Here is a 25,945-nt window from a genome sequence, read left to right as displayed (position 1 = left end):
TACATACGAGGGTTGGAACTTAAATAGTGGCAACTATTTATTCACAACTGATACAAAAGAGTTACTTGTTTGCACCTGTTACTGTCCTTCAAAGTAGTCACCAGCATTGTCTGGAACCCATTGCCAGTGATGTGGAAAGCCTAGTATACCATTAGCAGAGCCTGTACTGTTGATGATGTGAATGGAGCAGTCTACTGCCTGTCGAATCTCTGGAACAGTTCTGAAGCGAATGGCGTGAAATGGTTCCTTCATCTTCGGAATCAAATCAGTCACAAGGACTTAAGTCTGGGGAGTATGGTGGATGGTACAGTACTTCCCAGTCCCATCAACCGAATAGAGCAGCCACAGCTTGTGCTGTATGCGCCCACGCATTGTCATGTAAAACAATGGGTGGGTTGCGCAGATAGTGTCGCTGCTTCTTTCGCAAAGCTGGACGCAGGTGATGCTCCAAAAACAAACAGTAATACTGTGCATTGACAGTCTGCCGCGGAGGAACGTAACGCATTAGGATAATACCATCAGAGTCATACACGAGAATCACCATAACTTTCACCATACTGGGGCTCTGATGCACTTTTGACTTTTGCGGCGACCCATAATGGTGCCATTCATTGGATTGGCGTTTCAGTTTTGGCTCGTACAATGTGGCCCACGTCTCATCCAGTGTTACGATACGGCGTAAGAAAGCCTCTCCTTCGCACTCATAGTGCTCCAAGTGCATCTGAGCAGTGTTATAACGCATCCATTTCTGCATTTCCATCAAGTCTTGCGGAACTCATCGCGATGCAGTTTTTAGCATGCCCAGGCATTCCTTCAGGATGCAAAGCACAGTCGTATATGCTAATCACTTGGTGTCGATCACTGTCCACTAATGCAGCAACAGCATGCACTTCTTCTTCAGAGATGCTAGGACGACCTGCCTGACACATGTCTGCCACAGTTTACTGACCTTTCTTGAAGTCTTTTACCCAATGCCGATTCCCTGCATGCCTCTTGAAGACCTTGATGACACTGTCATGCTGTACGACCTCTGGCACATTCAATCTTGATCCAACTCCATTGTTCCTGTTTCGAAACCATAGTGACGCTGTTACGTTAGACCACTGACTGACAAGTGACTGTGTTTCCCTCGATAGCACGCATGCTGGTGACATGGGACGGGTGAGTCCATTTGTTTGGAGGTGAGGTAGGTATGTCAACAACGTGTGCTATCAGCGACAGTTGTAGATTCCATTGCATAGTGTCTCCACAGCAATGTTGCCACTATTTAAGTTCCAACCTACGTATAATACTTTGGAAAATATAGAACTCAACAAACAAATGAATCATTTATAGTAGCACTGTATTAGTCACTGTCTTAAAAGAGCACACTGATCACCTGGAGTGCTGTAGATAGTGGAAAAAGTACCAGTCAGTAATGTGGTTCCCCGCCAATTACGTAAAACATGGCAGTGAAATGCTGTGTGTATGCCAGTCACTTGCAAGTAATCAGTCCAGTGAACTGTGTTGATGTGAAGACATGGCAGAATGCCAGAAAGGAGCTGTAATGTCCATTGCCACACAAGAAATTGCTCAATTTATTTGTGTATCAAAGTAAACTGTCCAGTGTGTTTGCAAGGAATAGTATACCACTCAGAACTATGTAACACAGTGTAAGAACATTGGTCCTTAAAAGAGCTTAACTGACAGGAACGACAGACAAGTGCCATGCCTTGTCAAAATTGACAGGAATTTCTGCTGTCAGTGAATGCTGCTCCATCTCTGCTAGCTTCATTTTTGAGTGTACATTTTAATGGGAGTGCATGCAAAGGCCATTTCAGCTACAGTATCTTACAAAAGGCCATTGCTTACAGCAGCACATAAAGTTGCACATCTTCAGTGGGCCAAACTATACAGAAAGTGGACTGTAGCTGATTGGAGGCATGCAGTGTAGTACAAGAAGCTGTGATTCTGCCTGTTTTAAATGCTGCAAGGTATCAAATGCACCAATGGGTCTGAGAGATATTTGTCCCTCAGTGTGTAAGGAGAATAGTCAGGCTGGAAGTGGTTCTTTGACGTTAAGAGGGTGTTTTTCGTACCATGATTTGAGCGCAGTCATTCAAATTACTGTGAACATGAACGGGATGTTTATTTCAACATTCTCAGTGACCGAGTGTCTCCATTTTTTCTACAACTTTATGATGAGTGTAGGGGAGGAGGACACACCCGTCTTTGAAGATGACAACATCCTGTACACGGAGCACTGGTTTGACAAACACTGAGGCATCCTAATTTACCTTGGGTGGCTCACTAAATCACTCAATCTTAATCCCATAGAAAAAGGCTCGGACTGTTTGGAACCACAGGTGAAATATAGCAGTTAACATCTCCACAATTTCATAGCTCTGTAGGACCAGATCATCAATGAGTGGCTTCAGCTGGATGGATATGGGATACCAGAAGAAACTTGTGGGCTCTCTTCCTCATTGAAATGAACCTACTGTCAACATTAGAAGTAGCATCACACAGTATTAGTGTGATGTCTCCTGGAGATGACTAATTTTTTCTCCAATGATCTTACATGTGTGAACCCCACATGAATCCAATTATATTATTCTGTACAATGAATGCTTTTTGCCTAATTGAGGAATTATCCATAATATTATCCTTTGGGACACCAGTGAATGATACCATATAAAATGAATAAAGTTACTGATTACTATATCTTCAAATTGGCAATTATTCTTATGGTAAAAGTAACTGAACCTAAGTGTCCTAGGAGGTATACTATTCATTTTCCTCAATATTAAGCTTGCTGCTGCATACACGCCAGCCAAAGACAGCTACATCTTCATGCAACTCGTTTTTTATCGTGCACTTGCTTCTTCAGACACTCATACACATATGTTGGTCAGCAGTAACCAATATCATGTTTTGGTCTACTTTTATCGTGACACTGCATAGAATTTTTATTACAGGAAACCATAGTTAGAGCCTGCAGAGCACTAAAAGAGCAACACTGAACAATTTCCAATGTTGTTCTGTTTTTGCTTCACTTTAAATATTCCAGTTGTCCATGTTGTAAAAGCCTATGACACAATTGTTGTCTGCAAGACATTTTAAATCTTTGCATACATCAGTGCACAATGTTAAGCACTCTCATTCAGCTGTCCAGTTATGAAGTGGAAAACCAAACCTGAAAGACCTGATACATTAACAGATACAATGTGGCACAGCTGATGCTGAAACCATAGATCAGGCCTGGAGAAACAACACACTGTGAACAAATGCACAGACCATACTCATGCGCAGGGTATGAGGGCAGAGAGGAGAGGAGGGGAGAGGGAGGAGGAGAGGACACTGCTAGACCAGGTCCATCACCGTATCAGCCTGCTGGATAAACTTCCCAGTCTTGCCAAGTGCCTGCAACATGAACTATTCACATAAGGTTTTTGCTTTACATTTGGTATTCAGTGTCATGTGTGACCAGTCCAAAATACAGAAATCTGGAGAAGTGACGTGACTGAGTGCAATGTGGAATTTCTTTACTTTAACATTCTATTTGTGAAGTCCATTCAAAGTGCTAAAATGTGACTGTACTATTATGTGCTGGAAGAAACATTCATTGGAACCCCATTACCACATGACTCCAGAAGATGAAGTGATACAGTTGTCTCCTGATGAGGTTATGACATTCGTAGTGATGAGCAGAAAAGAGAGCAGGTATCTCAGTGATCTTTAGTGGATTCTGTTCAGTTACGTCTGTTATAGTTGATGTAATTCCTTAAAGTTCTCAAAGCAAGGGGGGAAAAGAATTTAGTTACATATACAGTTAACAAGACTGGTGCTTTCAAACAAAAATTAAACTTGAGAAGAAAATCAACTTCATATTTGTGATACCGTGAAGAGTTAGCTGGAACTCCAGGCAGCCATTTGTGGAGCAAACACAACTGTCTACAATTTGGTAATTTAAACTCTTGTAACGGAATACTTGGTGTTTGATTGGTGGTGATGAGAGTTCCATTGGTTTGTTTGCCACCCCAAACTGAGAACAAACTTTCGCCAATCCTATAATAATAAATGTTTGTTCAGTCAGTTGATAATGTTAAGGTGGAAAAATACAACAAAATACCTCTGTCAATCAAAATTGTTTAAAATTCCACAAAAAGTACTCTTTACCATTCCTGCACATACAATCAACAACCAACACACATTAAAAACTACCCAGAAACCACCTAAGTTCCATTATGTTATATTCAGGTACTAATTTCTTTGCAACAGGTGATGAAAATATAAAATAGGTTGGTTACTTATAGTAAGTTGCTGGTCATGAACTTCCAAAATTGGTAATTATTAACTCTATGTTACCAATATCATGAAAAACATTTATTTGGTTATAAATACGTGTCTGAAAAAATTAAAATAATATGAGAAACTTACACTGTTACATTAATTGACACTATTTTTTGTATAATACCAAGTATCATAAAAAGGAAGAGCTGCTTAATTGTCATTGTCAGCAATCATTTACATTTGTGAACTTTTGTAAATATTTAACATCCTAAATTTGATGACACTAGTCAGTGTTCTAAAGTTAAATTTATTCCACTGTACTTTCTAATAAAAACCACATCAGATCACAAACCTATTCTTCACAAACATTCCATCCAAGTTCCAACCACCAACTCCCACTTCATTGTGTAAACTCCTCTTGAAACTGTCTAATCCTACTGAGCTCTCAGCAGTCAAGAACGAATAGTTTTTACTTCATTGTCTGGAGCTGCCCTCCAGGAACAAAACCTTGAGTCATCTGTACACTGTGCAAATATCTTATTCTGTTTCACCTGTCCCTTTATTTTCTGGACAGACACACTCTGTGTCACTTGTAGGACTACTCAATTCGATAGCTTGTCTCTGTTTACACTTCTCAGTAGTCTATTCCAGATTTCTCCCTGACACTTCAAGTAAAGTCACTTGTGTTAGACATTTTTATACAGTCTGTGAAGTACCACTTCCAGGTAGACTTCACACAAATAGTCACTCAAAAAATTAATATGCTTAATTACATACCCAGCTGTAAGATTAGCAGCGTCCCAGTTGCATGATAGGTAAATACAAATGAAACCATTACAAGAAAAAATTTACATTTGTCTCTAGATAAATTGACAGCTCCCTTGGCAGTTGTTTCTGCAATAGATAACTCACACAAAATGACTTTCCTATTATTAGTTTTTCACTATTGGTCTGTACATGATGATACACAGTACCATACCGTACAGAAAAATGCAATTTTTCAGGGGGCCATATGTAGGGTTCTATTGATCACAGAGATAAGAGCTCAAGTATTTTGTAAAGCCCTTGGTGTAGCGACCATTTGTATATGTATCGCAAGAACAGGCATACTGTAGCTATTTTTAACAGTACAGGGTCAAAATTTAAATAATGCACCCTTCGTACAACCAAGACAAATGGAGCAAATCTGTTGCTTCATTTACATTAGCTATGGTGTAGGGTAGGCCTGAGGCAGCTAATGAAATAATCATTTACTCATGGGCAGTTCCCGAGGAAACACAGAAAAACCATGACACGATCAATGCCTTCTCTGCGCAATAGCAATGGATATACTATTGGTGGCAGTGCTGCTAAAGCAGCCTTCTAAAATTCTTTTACCAAAGAAAACAAAGTAAATATTCCAGAATTCAATCAGGAACAGCTGCCAACATGAGTAATTTAAAAGTAGATATCCTTGGAGTAGTGAAGCAACTTAAATCACTCAGTAGAAGCAAGCTTACTGGTTCACACTGGATGCCAGTTAGGTTCCTTTCAGAGTATGCTGATGCAATAGCCCCATACTTAACAACCATACACAACAGCTCACTCGACAAACGATCCATACCCAAAGACTGCAAAGTTGCACATGTCACTCCAACATTCAAGAAGGGCAGTAGGAGTAAACTACTAAATTACAGGCCCATATCATTAACATCAACATGCTGCAGGATTTCAGAACATATATTAAGTTCAAACATATTGAATTACCTTGAAGAGTACGGTCCACTGACGCACAGTCGACACGAATTTAGAAAACGTCTTTCTTGTGCGACACAACTAGCTCTTTCTTTGCTCACACGAAGTGTGGAGTGCTATTGTCGAGGAGTACGAAATTGATTCTATATTTATAGATTTCCAGAAGGCTTTTGACACTGTACCTCACAAGCGGCTTGTAATCAAGTTACGTGCTTATGGAATATCATCTCAGTTATGCAACTGGATTCTTGATTTCCTGTCAGAGAGGTTACAGTTTGTAATAACTGACAGAAAGTCATCAAGTAAAACAGAAGTGTTTCTGGCATTCCCCAAGGTAATGTTATAGGTCCTCTGCTTTTCGTTATCTATATAAACAATTTGGAGACAATCTGAGCAGCTGTCTTAGTCATTAGAAGAGCAAAACAGATTGAAAAATGATTTAGAAAAGATATCCATGAACCATGGACCTTGCCGTTGGTGGGGAGGCTTGCGTGCCTCAAAGATACAAATAGCCGTACCGTAGGTGCAACCACAACGGAGGGGTATCTGTTGAGAGGCCAGGCAAACATGTGGTTCCTGAAGAGGGGCAGCAGTCTTTTCAGTAGTTGCAGGGGCAACAGTCTGGATGATTGACTGATCTGGCCTTGTAACCAAAGCGGGCTTGCCGTTCTGGTAGCGTGAACACCTGAAAGCAAGGGGAAACTACAGCCGGTAATTTTTCCCGAAGGCATGCAGATTTACTGTGTGGTTAAATGTTGTGGCGTCGTCATGGGTAAAATATTCCGGAGGTAAAATAGTCCCCCATTCGGATCTCCGGGTGGGAACTACTCAAGAGGACGTCGTTATCAGGAGAAAGAAAACTGGCATTCTACGGATCGGAGTGTGGAATGTCAGATCCATTAATCGGGCAGGTAGATTAGAAAATTTAAAAAGGGAAATGGATAAGTTAAAGTTAGATATAGTGGGAATTAGTGAAGCTCGGTGGCAGGAGGAACAAGACTTTTGGTCAGGTGAATACATGTTTATAAATAAAAAATCAAATAGGGGTAATGCAGGAGTAGGTTTAATAATGAATAAAAAAAAATAGGAGTTCAGGTAAGCTACTACAAACAGCATAGTGAACGCATTATTGTGGCCAAGATAGACACAAAGCCCATGCCTACTACAGCAGTACAAGTTTATATGCTAACTAGCTCTGCAGATGACAAAGAAATTGATTAAATGTATGATGAGATAAAAGAAATTATTCAGGTAGTGAACGGAGTCGAAAATTTAATAGTCGTGGGTGACTGGAATTCGATAGTAGGAAAAGGGAGAGGAGGAAACAAAGTAGGTGAATATGGATTGGGGCTAAGAAATGAAAGAGGAAGCCACCTGGTAGAATTTTGCACAGACCATAACTTAATCATAGGTAACATTTGGTTCAAGAATCGTGAAAGAAGGTTGTATACATGGAAGAAGCCTGGAGATACTAGAAGGTTTCAGATAGATTATATAATGATAAGACAGAGATTTAGGAACCAGGTTTTAAATTGTAAGACATTGCCAGGGGCAGATGCGGACTCTGACCACAATCTGTTGGGTATGAACCGTAGATTATAACTGAAGAAACTGCAAAAAGGTGGGAATTTAAGGAGATGGGACCTGGATAAACTGACTAAACCAGTGGTTGTACAGAGTTTCAGGGAGAGCATAAGGGAACAATTGACAGGAACGGGGGAAAGAAATACAGTAGAAGAAGAATGGGTAGCTTTGAGGGATGAAATAGTGAAGGCAGCAGAGGATCAAGTAGGTAAAAAGACGAGGGCTAGTAGAAATCCTTGGGTAACAGAAGAGATAATGAGTTTAATTGATGAAAGGAGAAAATACAAAACTGCAGTAAATGAAGCAGCCAAAAATGAATACAAATGTCTCAGAAATGAGATTGACAGGAAGTGCAAAATGGCTAAGCAAGGATGGCTAGAGGACAAATGTAAGGATGTAGAGGCACATATCACTAGGGGTAAGATAGATACTGCCTACAGGAAAATTAAAGAGACCTTTGGAGAAAAGAGAACCACTTGTATGATGAATACCAAGAGCTCAGATGGAAACCCAGTTCTAAGCAAAGAAGGGAAAGCAGAAAGGTGGAAGGAGTATATAGAGGGTCTATATAAGGGCAATGTACTTGAGGACAATATTATGGAAATGGAAGAGGATGTAGATGAAGATGAAATAGGAGATATGATACTGTGTGAAGAGCTTGACAGAGCACTGAAAGACCTGAGTCGAAACAAGGCCCCGGGAGTAGAAGGGAAACCCAGTCCTGACAAAAATCTACCATGTGGTGAGCAAGATATATGAGACAGGGGAAATTCCCTCAGACTTCAAGAAGAATATAATAATTCCAATCCTAAAGAAAGCTGGTGGTGACAGATGTGAAAATTACCGAACTATCAGTTTGGATTCCATAGAAATGTTGGAACACGTGAGGCAATACTGAAACTTATCTTAGAAGATAGATTAAAGATAGATTGAAGATTAAGGAAAGGCATACCTACGTTTCTAGCATTTGTAGACTTAGCGAAAGCATTTGACAACATTGACTGGAATACTCTCTTTCAAGTTCTGAAGGTGGCAGGGGTAAAATACAGGGAGCAAAAGGCTATTTTCAATTTCTACAGAAACCAGATGGCAGTTATAAGTGTCGAGGGACATGAAAGGGAAGCAGTGGTTGGGAAGGGAGTGAGACAGGGGTGTAGCCTCTCCCTGATGCTGTTCAATCTGTATATTGAGCAAGCAGTAAAGGAAACAAAAGAATAGTTCAGAGTAGGTATTAAAATCCATGGAGAAGAAATAAAAACTTTGAGGTTTGCCGATGACAGTGTAATTCTGTCAGAGGCAGCGAAGGACTCGGAAGAGCGGTTGAATGGAATGGACAGTGTCTTGAAAGGAGGGTATAAGATGAACATCAACAAAAGCAAAATGAGGATAATGGAATGTAGTCGAATTAAATCTGGTGATGCTGAGGGTAATAGATTAGGAAATGAGACGCTTAAACAAGTGAATGAGTTTTGCTATTTGCAGAGCAAAATAACTGATGATGGTCGAAGTAGACAGGATATAAAATGTAGACTGGCAATGGCAAGGAAAGCGTTTCTGAAGAAGAAAAATTTGTGAACATCGAGTATAAATTTAAATGTCAGGAAGTCATTCCTCAAAGTATTTGTATGGAGTGTAGCCACGTATGGAAGTGAAACATGGACGAAAAATAGTTTCGACAAGAAGAGAATAGAAGCTTTTGAAATGTGGTGCTACAGAAGAATGCTGATGATTAGATGGGTAGATCACATAACTAATGAGGAGATATTGAATAGAATTGGGGAGAAGAGGAGTTTGTGGCACAACTTGGTTAGAAGATGGGATCGATTGGTAGGACATGTTCTGAGGCATCAAGGGATCACCTATTTAGTGTTGGAGGGCATCGTGGAGGGTAGCAGTGGGAGCCAGAGAGCGAGAGGAGGTATTGATTGTCAGTGAGAGACACTGGCAGTAAAAGAGAAGGAGAGGTGTATGGAGACAAGCAATGGGAGCAAAAGAGAGAGGATACAGTGGAAATGAAAAATACAGATGAGTGGAGACCACACGTAGGCTGAGGGGTTCTGGCCACTCACAGACTGAAATTTAAAACGTGGGCATAGGAGAAAAAAATAGTTGGACTCGCCAGAATTTTTGAACTGCTGAGGTATGGTGGAGACAGTGTCAGTGGGAAAGAGAGAGAAAAGCAGATAGTGGGATATACTGGAAATTAACGTGAAGAAAAGACAGTGGGAGAGAGACATATATAGACAGTGTCAGTGAGAGGGAGCTGCTAAGTATGACGGCTTAAGTACAAAGAGACTGAGTAAAAGGATGTTGAATATTCTGTGTTCAAAGAGCATGAACATGATCACCAAAACTTTTGGTGAGGAAGACAGAATGAGGATTGAGACAGCTGGTTCCACAGTTTTCTATAAGTCTTTTAAAGAGGAACACATTCACCTTTTTTGTGTTTTGATAGGAGAGTTTCTCTGCTGGTCCCAAAATTACTGACCATAGGCAGAAAAAAGTATAGGTTACTGAATTCACAAAGAAAGCTGATCCCAATACTACATAACTCACACAGATGTATTCATAATAAACTTCAAAAAGTTATATTGTCAGGTACAAGTTATAGCAACATAAGATTAGTTATTCAACACAGTATTTTGGGTATCAGACGTGTTGCCATCGTCAGGTACCGTAACGTACTGACCTCCTGGGGATGCACAGCAAAATTATATCCCCCTCCCCACAAGCCGTACTCTACATGGTCCACACCTGAGGGCTTGCGTTGGCATGAAGATGAATTGTATCAGCTTCTGTGGCTGGTGACACAGAGGAGGGCAATCAGGTTAATGTAGCATAGGTGTAGTTACTCTGTCTGGCCTAGCCGCCAGAATGTTGTTTGTTGAATATCTTCTAACTTGGACCCCGTTCTGTTTTCCAAGATTATAACTGCAATCCCGGTGATGAGACTGTCCCTGGTGCGTATTTCCACGGCATCTCGGATGGTGCTATCCCAATATTTTGAAGTTTATTCTAAAATCCTGGCACGTTCATGTTCCATTGAATGACTTTCAGTCTAACAGTGCTTGTTAGGATATGTTAGTCTACTTGGCCACTGATGTTATCAGCATCGATCTTCTACACTCGTGCTTCATGGCCGGCCACATTCACCAAAGTAGTTCACCTCCACAGCTGTGCTGAAGCATGCCTCCAGGCACAGACTACATAGAGAACAGCTCTTGTGAGGAGAGGATGTAAGTTAACCATGCACCCCCCAGGAGATCAGTCAGTGCATTAGGGTACCTCATGAAGGCAACCTGTCTGATGGCTGTATTTCTGTGTCCGTTGGTCACTATGAACTGGCGATATACCTGTGGACTGTTCAATCAACAAATATGCTGGAAGAAACTGAAGATTCAATCATTTTTAGTTTTTCAACTATTGCTGGCCTCCAGACACAAAAATGGGAGTCATCTGTTTGACATACAAACATCTTATTTCATTCTGCACTCCATGAAAAACTTTCAAAAAGGTTGGAAGACGATTTCTTTATTAGACTGTTCTTACATTTGACTGCTGCTATACCTTATACCATTGTTCCAGATACATCACAGACATAAAGTTCAAGTGTGTTTAAACTTGTGAACATGACATATGTAAGTTAAATTACTATTTGTAAAGTGTTTTGTTTAATAAATAAGGTGTATAGTTCTGTAGAGGGAGACCAAGAGATGAATACACTAAGCAGATTGAGAAAGATGTAGGGTGCAGTAGTTACTTGGAAATGAAGAAGCTTGCACAGGATAGAGTAGTATGGATAGCTGCATCAAACCAGTCTCTGGACTGAAGACAACAACAACAACAGTTCTGTTCATTGTATATCAGTACCCACACTATTTATTCAGCTAAGAGAGAAATTCTTTTTCTTAAAAGTATGAAATACTGAAAATATTTTTTTCTGATAAAATCTGATTTTTAAAAATGAGATGCAGTATTGACCTCCTGAGAAGTAGTCATGTTGCTTTGCGAACCTACTTTCACTTTCATGCCTTTTGACTTATAGGTGTCTCTTGCACGTAACACCTCAAAGTAGTCCAGTGGTGACAAGTCAGAGTGTCAGCCTGATGCAACTTTGGCATATTTTTACCACATGATATTCATCATATGATTATAAAATCTCCACTGCCAAAATTTACTAACAAATTTTATTTTCCAGGTTGTTGCGGGAATTTTGTACCACCTTACTGTAGAAACTGGTGAAACGACTTGCCTGAAAGAAGCTGATGACAATGCTGATGAGTGTGACTTGAAAGAAGACTCAGTAAGTTTTGACTTCTTTAACTTAAATTTCATTTATTTCTTGGGTTGTGTAGAGGTTTTGAAACTGCAAATTTGTGAAAATTGAAATCTGCCCAGAAGGATTTAATTATTATTTTAGTGTTCCTGGCTGCAAAAACAATTGCAGGTGCACATCAGGCTTGAACTCTTCTGGGAATCAGCGAAATGCCACAAGTAATGAGAGTAATGGACAAGGAGCACTACATTAGTTTGTTTGAATAAGTTAGAATTTGGATCTGAGGTGTGCTAGGTAGTCCATACAGTTGCAATGACCACTGTGTCCAGATGGCTTAGTGGCAGAGCATCTGCGTAGTAAACGAGAGACCCATGTTCGAATTCTAGTCCTGCACAAATTTCCAACTTTCCCCATTAGTTTCAGTCAATGCCACGTTGCAGCCAATGTCTGTAATTTATTCGTATCTGCAAACATCTGTCAACCACATTTTTGGGTTAAAGACTGCTAGATGGCACAGCACATTTTTTAAAAATACCTTTTTCCTAATGACCATGGAAAAGAATGAATATTTTTTTTTAAAATTAACAGAAGATTGTTGAATTCTGAACCTAATCTTATAAGATAAATACAGTAAAAATTTTAAACTTGTAATTTGTATGTTGACCTTGAAATGTAGCAGAGCGCTCCGATATCACCCAAGTAAATGCATGCTTACTTCCTATTCTGCAATTTGTTTTTGGACAACGATTATCTTGTAAACACCAGAATTATAGTATAGGCTGTGTTTCCCAAATTCTTATTATTTGGACAGTAACTTAAGTTTTGATGACCAATTTTTATTTTACGAAAGATCTTGGTATTTATAACAGTAATGGAAATGCCTGGGTGGTGCAATACCTACATTAAGGGAAAGGCAACCATTTACCTGTAGTGGATCGATGCATGGAACACAGTAACACAAAACAGAAAACAGCATCCACACTAGCTTTCGAGCAATAGCTCGTTTTTTCCAGCGATAGTACACACATTCATACACACTACCACACAAACACCCAAATGCATTCTCCCGTGGCCATGGTAACATTTTGGAAGGTTCCTAGGCATCCAGATGAAAAATAAACTGTGAAGGCATCAGCATATGGAGAAGTTAACCAGAAAGCTCAGTGTGGCTGCTTTGCGCCTAAAAATCTCTCTCGCTGTGTTGACTTGCTGATGGTATTGCTAACATACTTTGTGTACTTTCACTCAATATGATCCCATGGTTCAACCTAATGGGGCAATTCAACCAAGATGAAAAATTATTTATTTTATAGAAATGTGTGGTAAGAATGTTGTGTGAAGTTTATAGGTGAACATCTTACAGAAGACTCTTCAGCCCCTCAGTGGCTGAGCATTCATTTGCTGAGTACGTGCTTGGCGATCCTGGGGTTCCTGAGCTGGGGATTGGTAAGCACCATTGGCCCCCTGTCACCGTAAGCTCTGGGCATGCTTTAGCGACCATCATGTGGCATGGCCATGGAATGTTGTCACAGGGAACGAGGATCTTGGCTTGATCAACCAAATTGCGAGGATGTTGAAAACCTCTATAAAAAAAAATCTTAATTTTAAGGTATGTTGCATGCCAATGAGATGCACGGTTGTTGAGATGGAACAGTCGTTAGCGGACAATCTCTGCAGAACCTGCCGCACCTCAGTTGTATAAGGCTTACTTGAACATGCAGGGCTAGGCGGACTTTTATTTCCCTAGCTGCTCATGGGGCCAGGGTGGATCCTTCGAAGTTTTCTCTTCCTCCTCCCAATGTAAGGGGTGGGCCACTGGTCAAACAAAAAGACTTGTGCAGCCAGTCCTCATATGTGTTTTCTATCATCAAGTGGGAAGGGGGTAGTTTTCAAAAGGTTTTACTCTTCTGTATCCAAAAAACCTTAGAGGGAACCTTTGAAAGACAGAACTGCAAGGCACCTTAACTACAATGAAGGTTTTGTGACTTCTAGGGACCTCATTGACATTCCCAGAGAAGAATTGAAAAATGAGTGGGCCCAAGAAGACACTGTTGATGTACAAAATATAATAAAAAGGGTGGATGGTGATTTAGTGAAATCATACTCTTTTATAATTATGTTCAACACCATGAAACTTCCAGAGCATGTCAAGGCAGGTTCCCTTTGTCTCAGCCTATGGCCTTATTTCCCAAACCCAATGTGCTGTTTTAAGTGGCAGTGCTTTGGGCACACTACTGTCAGATGTAAAGAAGCCACTTGTGGCAAATGTGAGAAGGCCGCTCATGAAGGAGTTGGTTATTCATCTCCTGTAAAGTGCATCACCTGCTCTGGGGATCACACTGTCTGGAGTAGGAACTGTAGTGTCTTTCTTGAAGAAAGGAAGATGCAGGAAATAAAAACAACTAAACATATCTTGTAAGGAAAGGCCAAAAAAAACTCTATAAGGCCATGCAGCCCCTGATGTTCGCTATCTCCTTTGCATCTGTTCGTATACAGCCAGTCCTTAAAACTGATGCTGTTAGACAAATGGAGATCTTGAGTGTTAGCACTAGTACCTGCATTTGCCAGTGCACTTGTTCTGCTGCAGTTACTTCGAAGCCCATACATTCATCCTGGTCTTCAGAAAAGGCTGTGGTTGCAGCTGTTGTGGAGCTCCCTGTCCCTCCAAAGGTTCAGTTTGGTCCACTGTCCAGTGCTGCTACTACTACCATGGCCGCAGTTGTGACCCCAAAGCCCAGTCAGGGCAAACAATCCAAGACAAAGTGTCAACCACTAACAGAACTGGAAAGTCAACTGCTCGACAATGTCAAACTCGTCCTCTGACATACCTCATGATTCTTCATCAGAGTTAACGGACCTTGATGTCGGACTGGGGCAGTCATCCCGCTCCAAAGCTGAGCTGTCTCAAACAGTAGGTTCCCCTGTAAGGTGGAAAGACAGGGTGAAAGTGCATACCCCATGATAAATGGCTCCAATCCTCCAATAGAACATAACTGGGTTCAGGACATGTGGAGGAACTGAAGCTTGTAGCACATGAACATCCATTGTGCATCTGTTTGCAAGAAACACATTTCAAAGCATCTGATATCCCGTTTCCTACAGGGCTATACAGTCTTATCATAAGGATGATCTGACTGGGGAAGGACCAAGTGAGGGGTTGCCGTGTTTGTAAAAGATGGACACCTGTCCTCTGCTCTCCCTCCACTCCTCTGCTCTACCCCTGGCTACTGACCTGCAAGCAGTTGCAGTTGAAATTGACATGTGTCTGAGGATCACAGTTTACTTGCTGTATTTACCTCCATCTGATGCAGTAGACTCTGAAGCTCTCACAGACCCATTTCTCCTCTTGGGAGGCTTCTTTCTCCTCTTGGGAGGCTTTAATACTCATCACATCTTGTGGAGCCCAATCTCTGCTTGCCCTCGTCATCAGGTTTTGGAGGGCCGCATGATATCCCAAGAGCTGTGCATCCTAAACACTGGTACTCCCACGTCCGCAGCTCGTGGTCTAATGGCTAGCGTTGCTGCCTCTGGATCACGGGGTCTCGGGTTTGATTCCCGGCCGGGTTGGGATTTTCTCTACGTGGGGACTGGGTGTTTCTGTTGTCCTCATCATTTTATCATTGTCATCATCATCATCATCATCATCATCATCATCATCATGAATCGTGACAGTGGCTTGATTTGACTGTGTAAAAATTGGGACTTTTACAGGTGCTGATGACTACACTGTTGAGCGCCCATAAACCAAACTTTGTCACTGGCACTCCCACTCATTTATGTGCTGCTACAGGGTCATATTCAGCCACTAACCTTTCTCTCTACTCTCCAGCCGTTGCAGATCGGTCAGCAGCGCTAACTGGATGCTGTTGAGTCATCTGGCTGTGTTCGAACACTACGACAGCATCCAGGAATGGGTGGACCACGTCAGGCTGCTCACTTATCTATCCAAAAGTCTATATGTCATCATAGGAGATGACCTGTACCTTGTTGGATTGACGAGTGTCATTCAGTGATCCAGTATAGGCGTGCAGCTCTTCGATGGTTAAATGCTGCCCACCTGCAGACAACCTCCCAGCCTTTCAAGTCCCGAGAGCCAAGGCTCAACGCCTAATTATGGAGAGCAAGAAAAAGTCAGGGCAAGAGTTCCTGGACTCTGTCAACGATTCCACTTGTACAAAAGTATGGTAAGCCATCCAGAGGATTTCCTGTAAACACAGTCATTTACCACTAGCAGAAGTCCTGAAACAGGGGTGTCTTCAAACAATGCCCAGAGACATCGCTCAGATGCTGGCAGAGCATTTTGTGAAAACTACTGCCCATTCCAGCCAAGATCTGATGTTTTGCCACTACCGTGCAACTGTGGAGAGGGGCAAGGTAGACTTTGAATCCAACACTTCTGAGCCCTACAACTTCCCTTTCTCCATGTGGGCACTGGAATCAGCTCTGTATGAGACGCGTGACACTGCTGCACACAATTACGACCAAATCAGGTACTGCATGCGTCAACGTTTGCCACCAGTGCCAAAGGAAACCCTCCTCAAAATTTTTAATCTTATGTGGCAGACAGGCAACTTTCCCAACTTGTAGAAGGAGGCAATTCTGATATCTCTCCTCAGACCAGGAAAGGAATGTACGTGTCCCAGTAGTTACAGGGGTATTGCCTCAATGAGCTGTGTAGGAAAGATCCTGGAGCAAATGGTTAACCATCATCTGATCTGGTTGCTAGAGACCAGGCAACTCCTTAGCCACTCTCAATGTGGATTCCAGAGATTTTGGTCCACTGTCGACAACCTGACCCTGCTAGAGGTGGCTATTCATTATGGTTTCCTACAAACACGTCACTGTACCAGCCACATGTCTTGGGGAGTAGACACGTCAGCTCCAGGTTTGTAGGACTTTAATGGGTTTGTGACTTGCACTGTGTATAGATTTGTGAGGCCTTCTTATTTGAAGATTACTGATGCTGTCCACCATGAGGGGCTCAGTTGGCCACGGGAGCTTCTAGAATCACCCCCATACTCAGTCTCTGTGCTGAGGTTGGGGAACCACCTCTCACCATCTGGCGGCAGCTCCTCATGGTGTGTCAGGCATGTAAGCTCCCTGCAGCTCCCGCTTCGTCCGCATACCGTACTGTTGTACGTCCGCCTCTGGAACATCTTTTCTCCAACTGTCCACGAGCCACAAAGCCACTTGGGATCCACGGGCAGCATGTGCTTGAGTCATTCAGTGCGGAGCAAGTACAACCTGAAATCTATGGTTTTAACCATCTGCCACCATGTTTACTGCAGAGACCCAGAGTAATTTTAGATTTTGTGCAGTCTAGGAGAGAATGCACTGCTGCTTCTGTTTGGAATGTGATATTTTCTGACATTTTCTCTGAGCACCACAACTATGTAGCTGTCTTTATGGATGGATCCAAACAGGGGTCCTCAGTTGATTGCCTTGTTGTTTTCCAAATCGCGTCCTCAAGGTCCAACTGCCTGAAGACTTTACTGTCTTTGATGCAGGATTATATTCGATCGTAGAGGCACTGGAGCAAAGTAGTCCATAATACCCAGGATGCCCTCCTGCAGCTGCAACAACTGGGAAAGAAGGTGTCTTTCTGCTGGATACCAGGGCACATGGATATTTCAGGGAATGAAAAGGTGGATCTAGCAGCCAAGGAGACATGTCATAATCCTCAGTTTCTTTAGTATGCCATTACCCTGCATACTATAGCCCCGCTGTTGAGATCCTGAGTCTTGCATCGGTGGAAGAATGAGTGGCTGTAAGTGACAAACATTAAGCTTTGTCTAGTAAAGCCCACAGCATGGCTGTGGCATACCATCTCCTTCCAGCCACATCGATGGGACAAGGTCCTCCTTACTCATCTCCGCATAGGCCACAGCTCTGTGATGCGTGGCTTCGTGCTCTGGCGAGGGGACCCTCCAATGCATGGTGCATGTTGCATACAGATTACTGTGTGCCACATTTTATTGGACTGTGTTTTATTTTGTGAGCAATGGGTTGTGGTGGATTTACCAACAGATCTGCCATCTGTCTTAAGTAACATTCAAATGAATGTCTTTCGAGTTTTAAAATTTTGTGAATTGTCCAATATATTCCCCAGGATTTTAGGGAGATGGTTTTAATGTGTTAACAGGATGAGTGGCTTACCCATGTTTTTTGCAAGTGGTCATCCAGTTTCATTTCCCTGTGCCTTTCTTTTAGCTTCTTTATTGTTTTACTTTTGTTTTAATATCATCTATAGCTACTTTTACTATTTCTCTGTTGTTTTAGGGCATGTGAGTTAGAGTGGGGTGCTGATAACTGTGCCGTTGAGTGCCCATACACACACACACACACACACACACACACACACACACACACACACACACACACACACACACACGCGTCTCTTCAGAGATCTTTGGATTGTTACATTTACGTGCAGTGCAAATGCATTTTCAGCCTAATGGCATTTGTGGTTTATAAGAAGGATGGATGAACGAATAAATCACTAACACAACACTAGACGCAAAAATAATTTACATTTAGACTATGCATTCATGACTATGGTTCAGAAAGGGATTTTTTATTCTAGTGCAGTAGACTATAGCTATCTGGTAGACGTTAGTCAGGAAATTGGAACTGCCCAGATATTCAAAAACAAACTGGCAGAAGTAAAGCTGTGAGTACCAGGCGTGAGTCGTGCTTCGGTAGCTCAGTTGGTAGAGCACTTGCCCGCGAAAGGCAAAGGTCCCGAGTTCGAGTCTCGGTCGGGCACACAGTTTTAATCTGCCAGGAAGTTTCATATCAGCGCACACTCCGCTGCAGAGTGAAAATCTCATTCTGGAAACATCCCCCAGGCTGTGGCTAAGCCATGTCTCCGCAATATCCTTTCTTTCAGGAGTGCTAGTTCTGCAAGGTTCGCAGGAGAGCTTCTGTAAAGCTTGGAAGGTAGGAGACGAGGTACTGGCAGAAGTAAAGCTGTGAGTACCGGGCGTGAGTCGTGCTTCGGTAGCTCAGTTGGTAGAGCACTTGCCCGCGAAAGGCAAAGGTCCCGAGTTCGAGTCTCGGTCGGGCACACAGTTTTAATCTGCCAGGAAGTTTCATATCAGCGCGCACTCCGCTGCAGAGTGAAAATCTCATTCTGGAAACATCCCCCAGGCTGTGGCTAAGCCATGTCTCCGCAATATCCTTTCTTTCAGGAGTGCTAGTTCTGCAAGGTTCGCAGGAGAGCTTCTGCAAAGCTTGGAAGGTAGGAGACGAGGTACTGGCAGAAGTAAAGCTGTGAGTACCGGGCGTGAGTCGTGCTTCGGTAGCTCAGTTGGTAGAGCACTTGCCCGCGAAAGGCAAAGGTCCCGAGTTCGAGTCTCGGTCGGGCACACAGTTTTAATCTGCCAGGAAGTTTCATATCAGCGCACACTCCGCTGCAGAGTGAAAATCTCATTCTGGAAACATCCCCCAGGCTGTGGCTAAGCCATGTCTCCGCAATATCCTTTCTTTCAGGAGTGCTAGTTCTGCAAGGTTCGCAGGAGAGCTTCTGTAAAGCTTGGAAGGTAGGAGACGAGGTACTGGCAGAAGTAAAGCTGTGAGTACCGGGCGTGAGTCGTGCTTCGGTAGCTCAGTTGGTAGAGCACTTGCCCACGAAAGGCAAAGGTCCCAAGTGCGAGTCTCGGTCGGGCACACAGTTTTAATCTGCCAGGAAGTTTCATATCAGCGCACACTCCGCTGCAGAGTGAAAATCTCATTCTGGAAAATAAAGAAACCTTATTAGCCCCTTGTATGATATAATAGAATATTTGGAGTCATGTATGTAAAGTCTGCGTAACTCCAACTTTCATAATTAACAGATTTCTAATTTTCCGAATATACAAACAAGTGACTGCGGTTTCTGAAAACAGTAAGGTTACATCTATGATAAAAACAACAATTGAGTGATGTAAGAAGAAGAACAGAGATGTTTCCTCCTAATTAACAGTGTGAGATGAACACTAGTCTGCCTGCAGTGTTCCACCTGCTAATTATAAACTTGGCTCATTCACCATTTTATATGTGGAATATGATACATTTGATGATTGTGGAAATTTGAGGCTTCTCTCTTGGTTCAGGTGAACCACATCTGCAAAGTGAAAGTGCTAGTCCAGGCCTGGGCAAACCATCGCGAGCTGACCTCCTCCCAGTGTTCACCAAAACCACAGGCTCGCAAGAAGAGAGTGAGTACAGTCAGATTTTTTTATACTATATCATTTATTAAAAAGCTAAGTTATCAATATAGCAGTATTGTGCAGTGTCGAACGGCTGACATAAACACAAAAAGAAGCAAGATATGTATTTGCATTTTCTGCCATAAAACATTGTGTTGCTAACCATATTTTCTCTTTCTTTTCTATTCTTGTCACACAGTAAGAAAGTTGCAGGTGATGTGTTACTTACTGTTTTCTGATTGCAGTGGTGTCCTGTACACAACATGCTCGGAAATTCCTGTTATAAATTTCTAGGACTTGTAGAGGGGTACTAGGAACCCATGTCCGGAAATGTCATCTAGAGGTACTACTGAGTGATAAATGTATCAATTTGAGGTATGGGTCCCTGTATCGGAAATGAATGAGTCAAAAGTTATAAGTGGAAACCATTCTTATACCTCTGACAGTGGAATACATGCACCAGTACTGTTGTTGCTAAGATTACGGCAGGAAACTTTCAGAGGTAGTAGTGTGGACTGAAACGAGAAAAAATTTCTAATAGACATGGTATTTAAAATGCATACCTTAAGAGCTGTGAGCACTAATACAGTGTTGCACACTAGCAAAGAAGAACAGATGCTCATAACTCCTCAGGTATGTATTTTAGAGCCCATGTTTGCCAGACATTTTTTCTTGTTTTGGTCCATAATACCACGTCTGAAATTTCCATACTCTACATTCTTAGCAACAACAATACCAGTACATGTATTCCACTATCAGAGGTATCAGAATGGTTTACAGTTGTATTTTTCGGCTCATTTGTTTACGAACCAGGGACCCTTCTCTCACATTGATACCTGCATCCATCTCCATCATCTTGATAGTTTGTATCATCATCACAGAATCATCCTGTATATACAAACATTTACAGGTGCCGATGCCTGTAACTTTGACGCTCTGTACATCATTGGATGATGTTTCCAGACAAGAGTTACTACTCAAAATATTATGTACTCACTTTCCACTGCAATTCCTATAATTTTGTAACAGGAATTTCCGAACACCTTGTATGATGGTAATGTGAAATCCTATGACAAATTGACGTACACAATAGAAAAGGTTTTGACAAGTAACATATTGTTTTGGCTTTCAGCTTTATTAAGCAATAGTACTTACAAGGAAACATCACCAACTTGATCTCATATTTTAAGGAGGAAAAAGTATACTTGTGAGTTATCAGCCCCAGCTGTCAATTCTGTCTGGAAATTTGGGCCATAGTTCTGATAGTATGCAGTTATGACCTTCTGAAAGTACAGTTTGTAAACTTTTGTGTGCACTGGCTGTTTGTCACTCACTCTGCCCCGCTGCAGCCACCTTGTCCCAAGCATGAAGTACTGTACAGCGAAGTGATGACTAGGGCTCTCCAATTTGCAGGATGTTGAAGGTGGGGGAAGGGAAGTAGGCACATCTGCCCAACATGCTTTGAAATTTCACTTGAGAACACATTATTCTAACAAGGGAACCTCCCCATCGCACCCCTCTCAGATTTAGTTATAAGTTGGCACAGTGGATAGGCCTTGAAAAACTGAACACAGAGCAATCGAAAAAACAGGAAGAAGTTGTGTCGAACTATGAAAAAATAAGCAAAATATAGAAACTGAATAGTCCATGCAAGAGATAGGCAATATCAAGGACAGTGTAAGATCAGAAGCACCGTGGTTCCGTTGTTAGCATGAGCAGCTGCGGAACGAGAGGTCCGTGGTTCAAGACTTCCCTCGACTGAAAAGTTTAATTTTTTATTTTCAGTTTATGTGACAAATTCTTAAGTTTTCATCACTTTTTGGGAATGATTATCACATGCACAAGAAAATCTAAATCGGGCAAGGTAGGAGAATCTTTTTACCCATTCCCCAAGTGTACAAGTTAGGTGGGTCAACAACATATTCCTATCATGTGACGCACATGCCGCCACCAGTGTCGTATAGAATATATCAGATATGTTTTCCTTTGGAAGTATCAGTTGATCTATGACCTTGCAATCAAATGTTTTCGGTTCCCATTGGAGAGGCACGTCCTTTCGTCTACTAATCACACGGTTTTGCGGTGCGGTCGCAAAACACAGACACTAAACTTATTACAGTGAACAGAGACGTCAATGAACGAACGGACAGATCATAACTTTGTGCAAATAAAGAATGTAAACTTTTCACTCGAGGAAGGCTTGAACCAAGGACTCGAGGAAGGCTTGAACCAAGGACCTCCCGTTCCGCAGCTGCTCACGCTAACCACGGGACCACGGCGCACCTGCGCTCACATTATTCTTGAATTGCGTATCTTGTGCATGGACTACTCAGTTTGTATATTTTTTCATAGTTCCACACAAGTTCTTCCTGTTTTCTCGATTGATCAGTGTTCAGTTTTTCACGGCCTACCCGGTCTGCCAACTTATAAATAACTAAATCTGAGGAGGCGGGGAGGGGGGGGGGGGGGGGTGCAATGGGGAGGTTCCCTTGTAAGCAAAAAATAGTAAGTAATATGAGCATGTAATATGTCAAGCTCATGAAAGTATGTGTTCAACATTTTTTAAAAATATTCTCATGCTGATATTTTGCAGCTGCATGTACGTTGCAAAATCAAAATGAATAAAGCTAATCAACTGAAGAATTATTGTAAATTAAGTTAATGATTTTCAGTTTATAATTTAACCACACCAGTCACATTGAAGAATGGTGCATCTCCTGCAAATGTACTTCACTGTAGTGCCAGCTTTAAAATCTAAAGAAAATAATGCACAGTAGTAGCATTAATAATTGAATAATGCTATGCTACTTCTTAAATACCATATTCATTTATTTAATTCATTTACATGGTATTTGTGAATCACAATAGGAAAGTGTTTAAAGCAAAGAGATCTCTGGAACCGCCTGTAGGTTAGAAATCATACACTCGGACACAGTGAACAAAGCCTGTTACCAATCTCAAAACAGTATGTCTTAAACCTCTCACTCACTCTTCTGTACAGTCCTTCACGCTCGGGCATTAAGTGGTTGCTGCAGAGCATAGTGACTGAGAACTATTGTGTGCCCATGTTTAAAAGTTTTATGTTCAGGAGGTTGTACTGCCTCCTATTGTAATTACCACCTGAATTTTTTTGTGGGTTTGATTGCTGAGGCTGACACGGCGCATGTACTTTTTCCTCCTCAAAATACGAGGTCAAGTTGGTGATTTCCCTTGTTAGTGGGACAGTAGTACTTTTATTTGTCCTTGGATCATATTATACAACAATATTAACACCTAAAGATTACACATATCCAAACAAAAAATACATCAATAAAGAAAATTTAACAATTAAATGAAACTGTTGTACAAAGAGAAGCTCATCATAAAGAAGCAGTTAGTCATACAGGGAAAAATAAAATATATAAAAACAGCAAGACATGTAAGCTATAAAATAAGAAACACTAATAAAAAAGATTTAGCATATATAAAATCACTATTATTAGCCAACATTTCTGCAAGTGGTTACCATGATTGTGACATTTAGGTGAGTTTACTTGAGGTTAAAAGGTCCTCCTTTATTATTGCCTATCTTCTCTGTTACATTCTACATGTTTTGGAGCCAAATTACGTTTTATACCAGTCTACATCTCCTTCAGCTCACACCTGCTCCAGTCCTTCACCTTACTTCTGCCTTTGTATGAGTGCAAGGGAAGGAATACACAATGTGGGAAATTGAAGCAAATATAAGCTGAAAATCACAAACTAGTCCAGCTCCAAAATACATCAAACATGACTGAAACGATAAATAACGGGGACCAGAGATTTGTTGTTTGTCTCAACAAAAGCACTAATATTTAAATGCCTAAGTATGAATACACAATATCAAAACATGAGCACTTTTCTTAAACCCTATTTTAATGTAACTCTTCAATTCTCATTGCACAGTTCTTTTTCTATTTCCTTCAGGATTCCTGCAGGTACCTGAAACAGAAATAAAACGGAAGAAATGGTAGAAACATAATACATGTAATAAGTAATTACTTACAAGTGGTTAAGGGGTTAGCTTCCTCTGTTTTTATTTCTTATTTTGGAGGATTTAATGTCTGGCTTCTAGATATTCTTTATTTCTGTAAGGACACAATGAACCTAGATAACAGTTTAATTAATTTCATTTTTAAATAGTAATCTGTGTGTTGTATGCTATTTTGGGAACTTGTTCTAGGAAATCCACCCAGTATTATGGAGTTCTTGCCAGTAAAATGAATCCAATTTCTGAGTATGTGTTAATCATTTTGTAAATGTCGTGTCACTATTGTGTGTCTTGCTGTACAACAAACCCTTAAAGTTAACACTGAAATGCATAATTATTTTTAAGACAGATCGTAAGAGTAAATATTATTTAGTTTTATGAATACATTTTTACCATATTGTTTTCACAACCAAGTGCAACGCTTCACGATTTTGACCAGAAATTTGAGAACTAAGTTGGCAATAGTTAACTCAATAAGCGTACATTTATTACCAATAATGTTTTAAAAGAAATTGTTGGAATGCAGTTGCATTGTGGTTGTGGTAATTGTGTGCCCATAATCATAATTTCAATGTCATTGTCAAATTTGATGCATGCAGTTGTGAAAAAGTAACATAACTGTCATAAAGGAAATGTTAATGTGTATTTTATAGTCATGATTAATATTTTGTTACTATTCGAGATAAATGAATTTACCCTTACTTGTTTGTACAACCGTTTTGTGACTAATATCCAAAAGACTGTAATCATTTTTGTTTGTGTGTACAGTGTGTTTCAAATACAATACAAGCATTATACTACTTGCCTTTGCACAGAAACCAGTATTCCCATAGGCAGACTGGGAGTGCTCTACATTGTGGCAGCTGACATAGCTTTTTTTGAGCCTACATCTACATCTACATTTATACTCCGCAAGCCACCCAACGGTGTGTGGCGGAGGGCACTTTACGTGCCACTGTCATTACCTCCCTTTCCTGTTCCAGTCGTGTATGATCGCGGGAAGAACGACTGCCAGAAAATCTCTGTGCATGCTCGAATCTCTAATTTTACATCCGTGATCGCCTCTGGAGGTATAAGTAGGGGGAAGTAATATATTCGATGCCTCATCCAGAAACGCACGCTCTCGAAACCTGGACAGCAAGCTACACCGCGATGCAGAGCGCCTCTCTTGCAGAGTCTGGCACTTGAGTTTGCTAAACATCTCCGTAACGCTATCATGCTTACCAAATAACCCGACAAAATGCACCACTCTTCTTTGGATCTTCTCTATCTCCTCTGTCAACTCGACCTGGTTTGGATCCCACACTGATGAGCAATACTCAAGTATAGGTCGAATGAGTATTTTGTAAGCCACCTCCTTTGATGATGGACTACATTTTCTAAGGACTCTCCCAATGAATCTCAACCTGGTACCCGCCTTACCAACAATTAATTTTATATGATCATTCCACTTCAAATCGTTCTGCACGCATACTCCCAGATATTTTACAGAAGTAACTGCTACCAGTGTTTGTTCCGCTATCATGTAATCATACAATAAAGGATCCTTCTTTCTATGTATTCGCAATACATTACATTTGTCTATGTTAAGGGTCAGTTGCCACTCCCTGCACCAAGTGCTTATCCGCTGCAGATCTTCCTACATTTCGCTGCAATTTTCAAATGCTGCAACTTCTCTGTATACTACAGCATCATCCGCGAAAAGCCGCATGGAACTTCTGACACTATCTACTAGGTCATTTATATATATATATTGTGAAAAGCAATGATCCCATAACACTCCCATGTGGCATGCCAGAGGTTACTTTAATGTCTGTAGACGTCTCTCCATTGAGAACAATATGCTGTATTCTGTTTGCTGAAAACTCTTCAATCCAGCCA

The 25,945-nt window shown here is 41.3% G+C and overlaps 1 protein-coding gene across 3 annotated transcripts in view; it reads left to right on the top strand.

The window, feature by feature from the left end:
- LOC124614071 overlaps positions 1 to 25,945 on the top strand; it is a 228,608-nt gene that overhangs the window by 131,576 nt on the left and 71,087 nt on the right. For all 3 annotated transcript variants that reach the window (XM_047142907.1, XM_047142908.1, XM_047142909.1), the window contains exons 15-16: positions 11,789 to 11,893; positions 19,960 to 20,064. In XM_047142907.1, coding sequence (XP_046998863.1) covers positions 11,789 to 11,893; positions 19,960 to 20,064 — 210 coding nt within the window. The remainder of the gene's footprint in view (positions 1 to 11,788; positions 11,894 to 19,959; positions 20,065 to 25,945) is intronic.

This window comes from Schistocerca americana, chromosome 4 (assembly GCF_021461395.2).
Source record: "Schistocerca americana isolate TAMUIC-IGC-003095 chromosome 4, iqSchAmer2.1, whole genome shotgun sequence".
NCBI lineage: Eukaryota > Metazoa > Arthropoda > Insecta > Orthoptera > Acrididae > Schistocerca > Schistocerca americana.
Note: the sequence above shows the minus strand (reverse complement) of the source record. Positions and strands in the feature narration are given on the sequence as shown.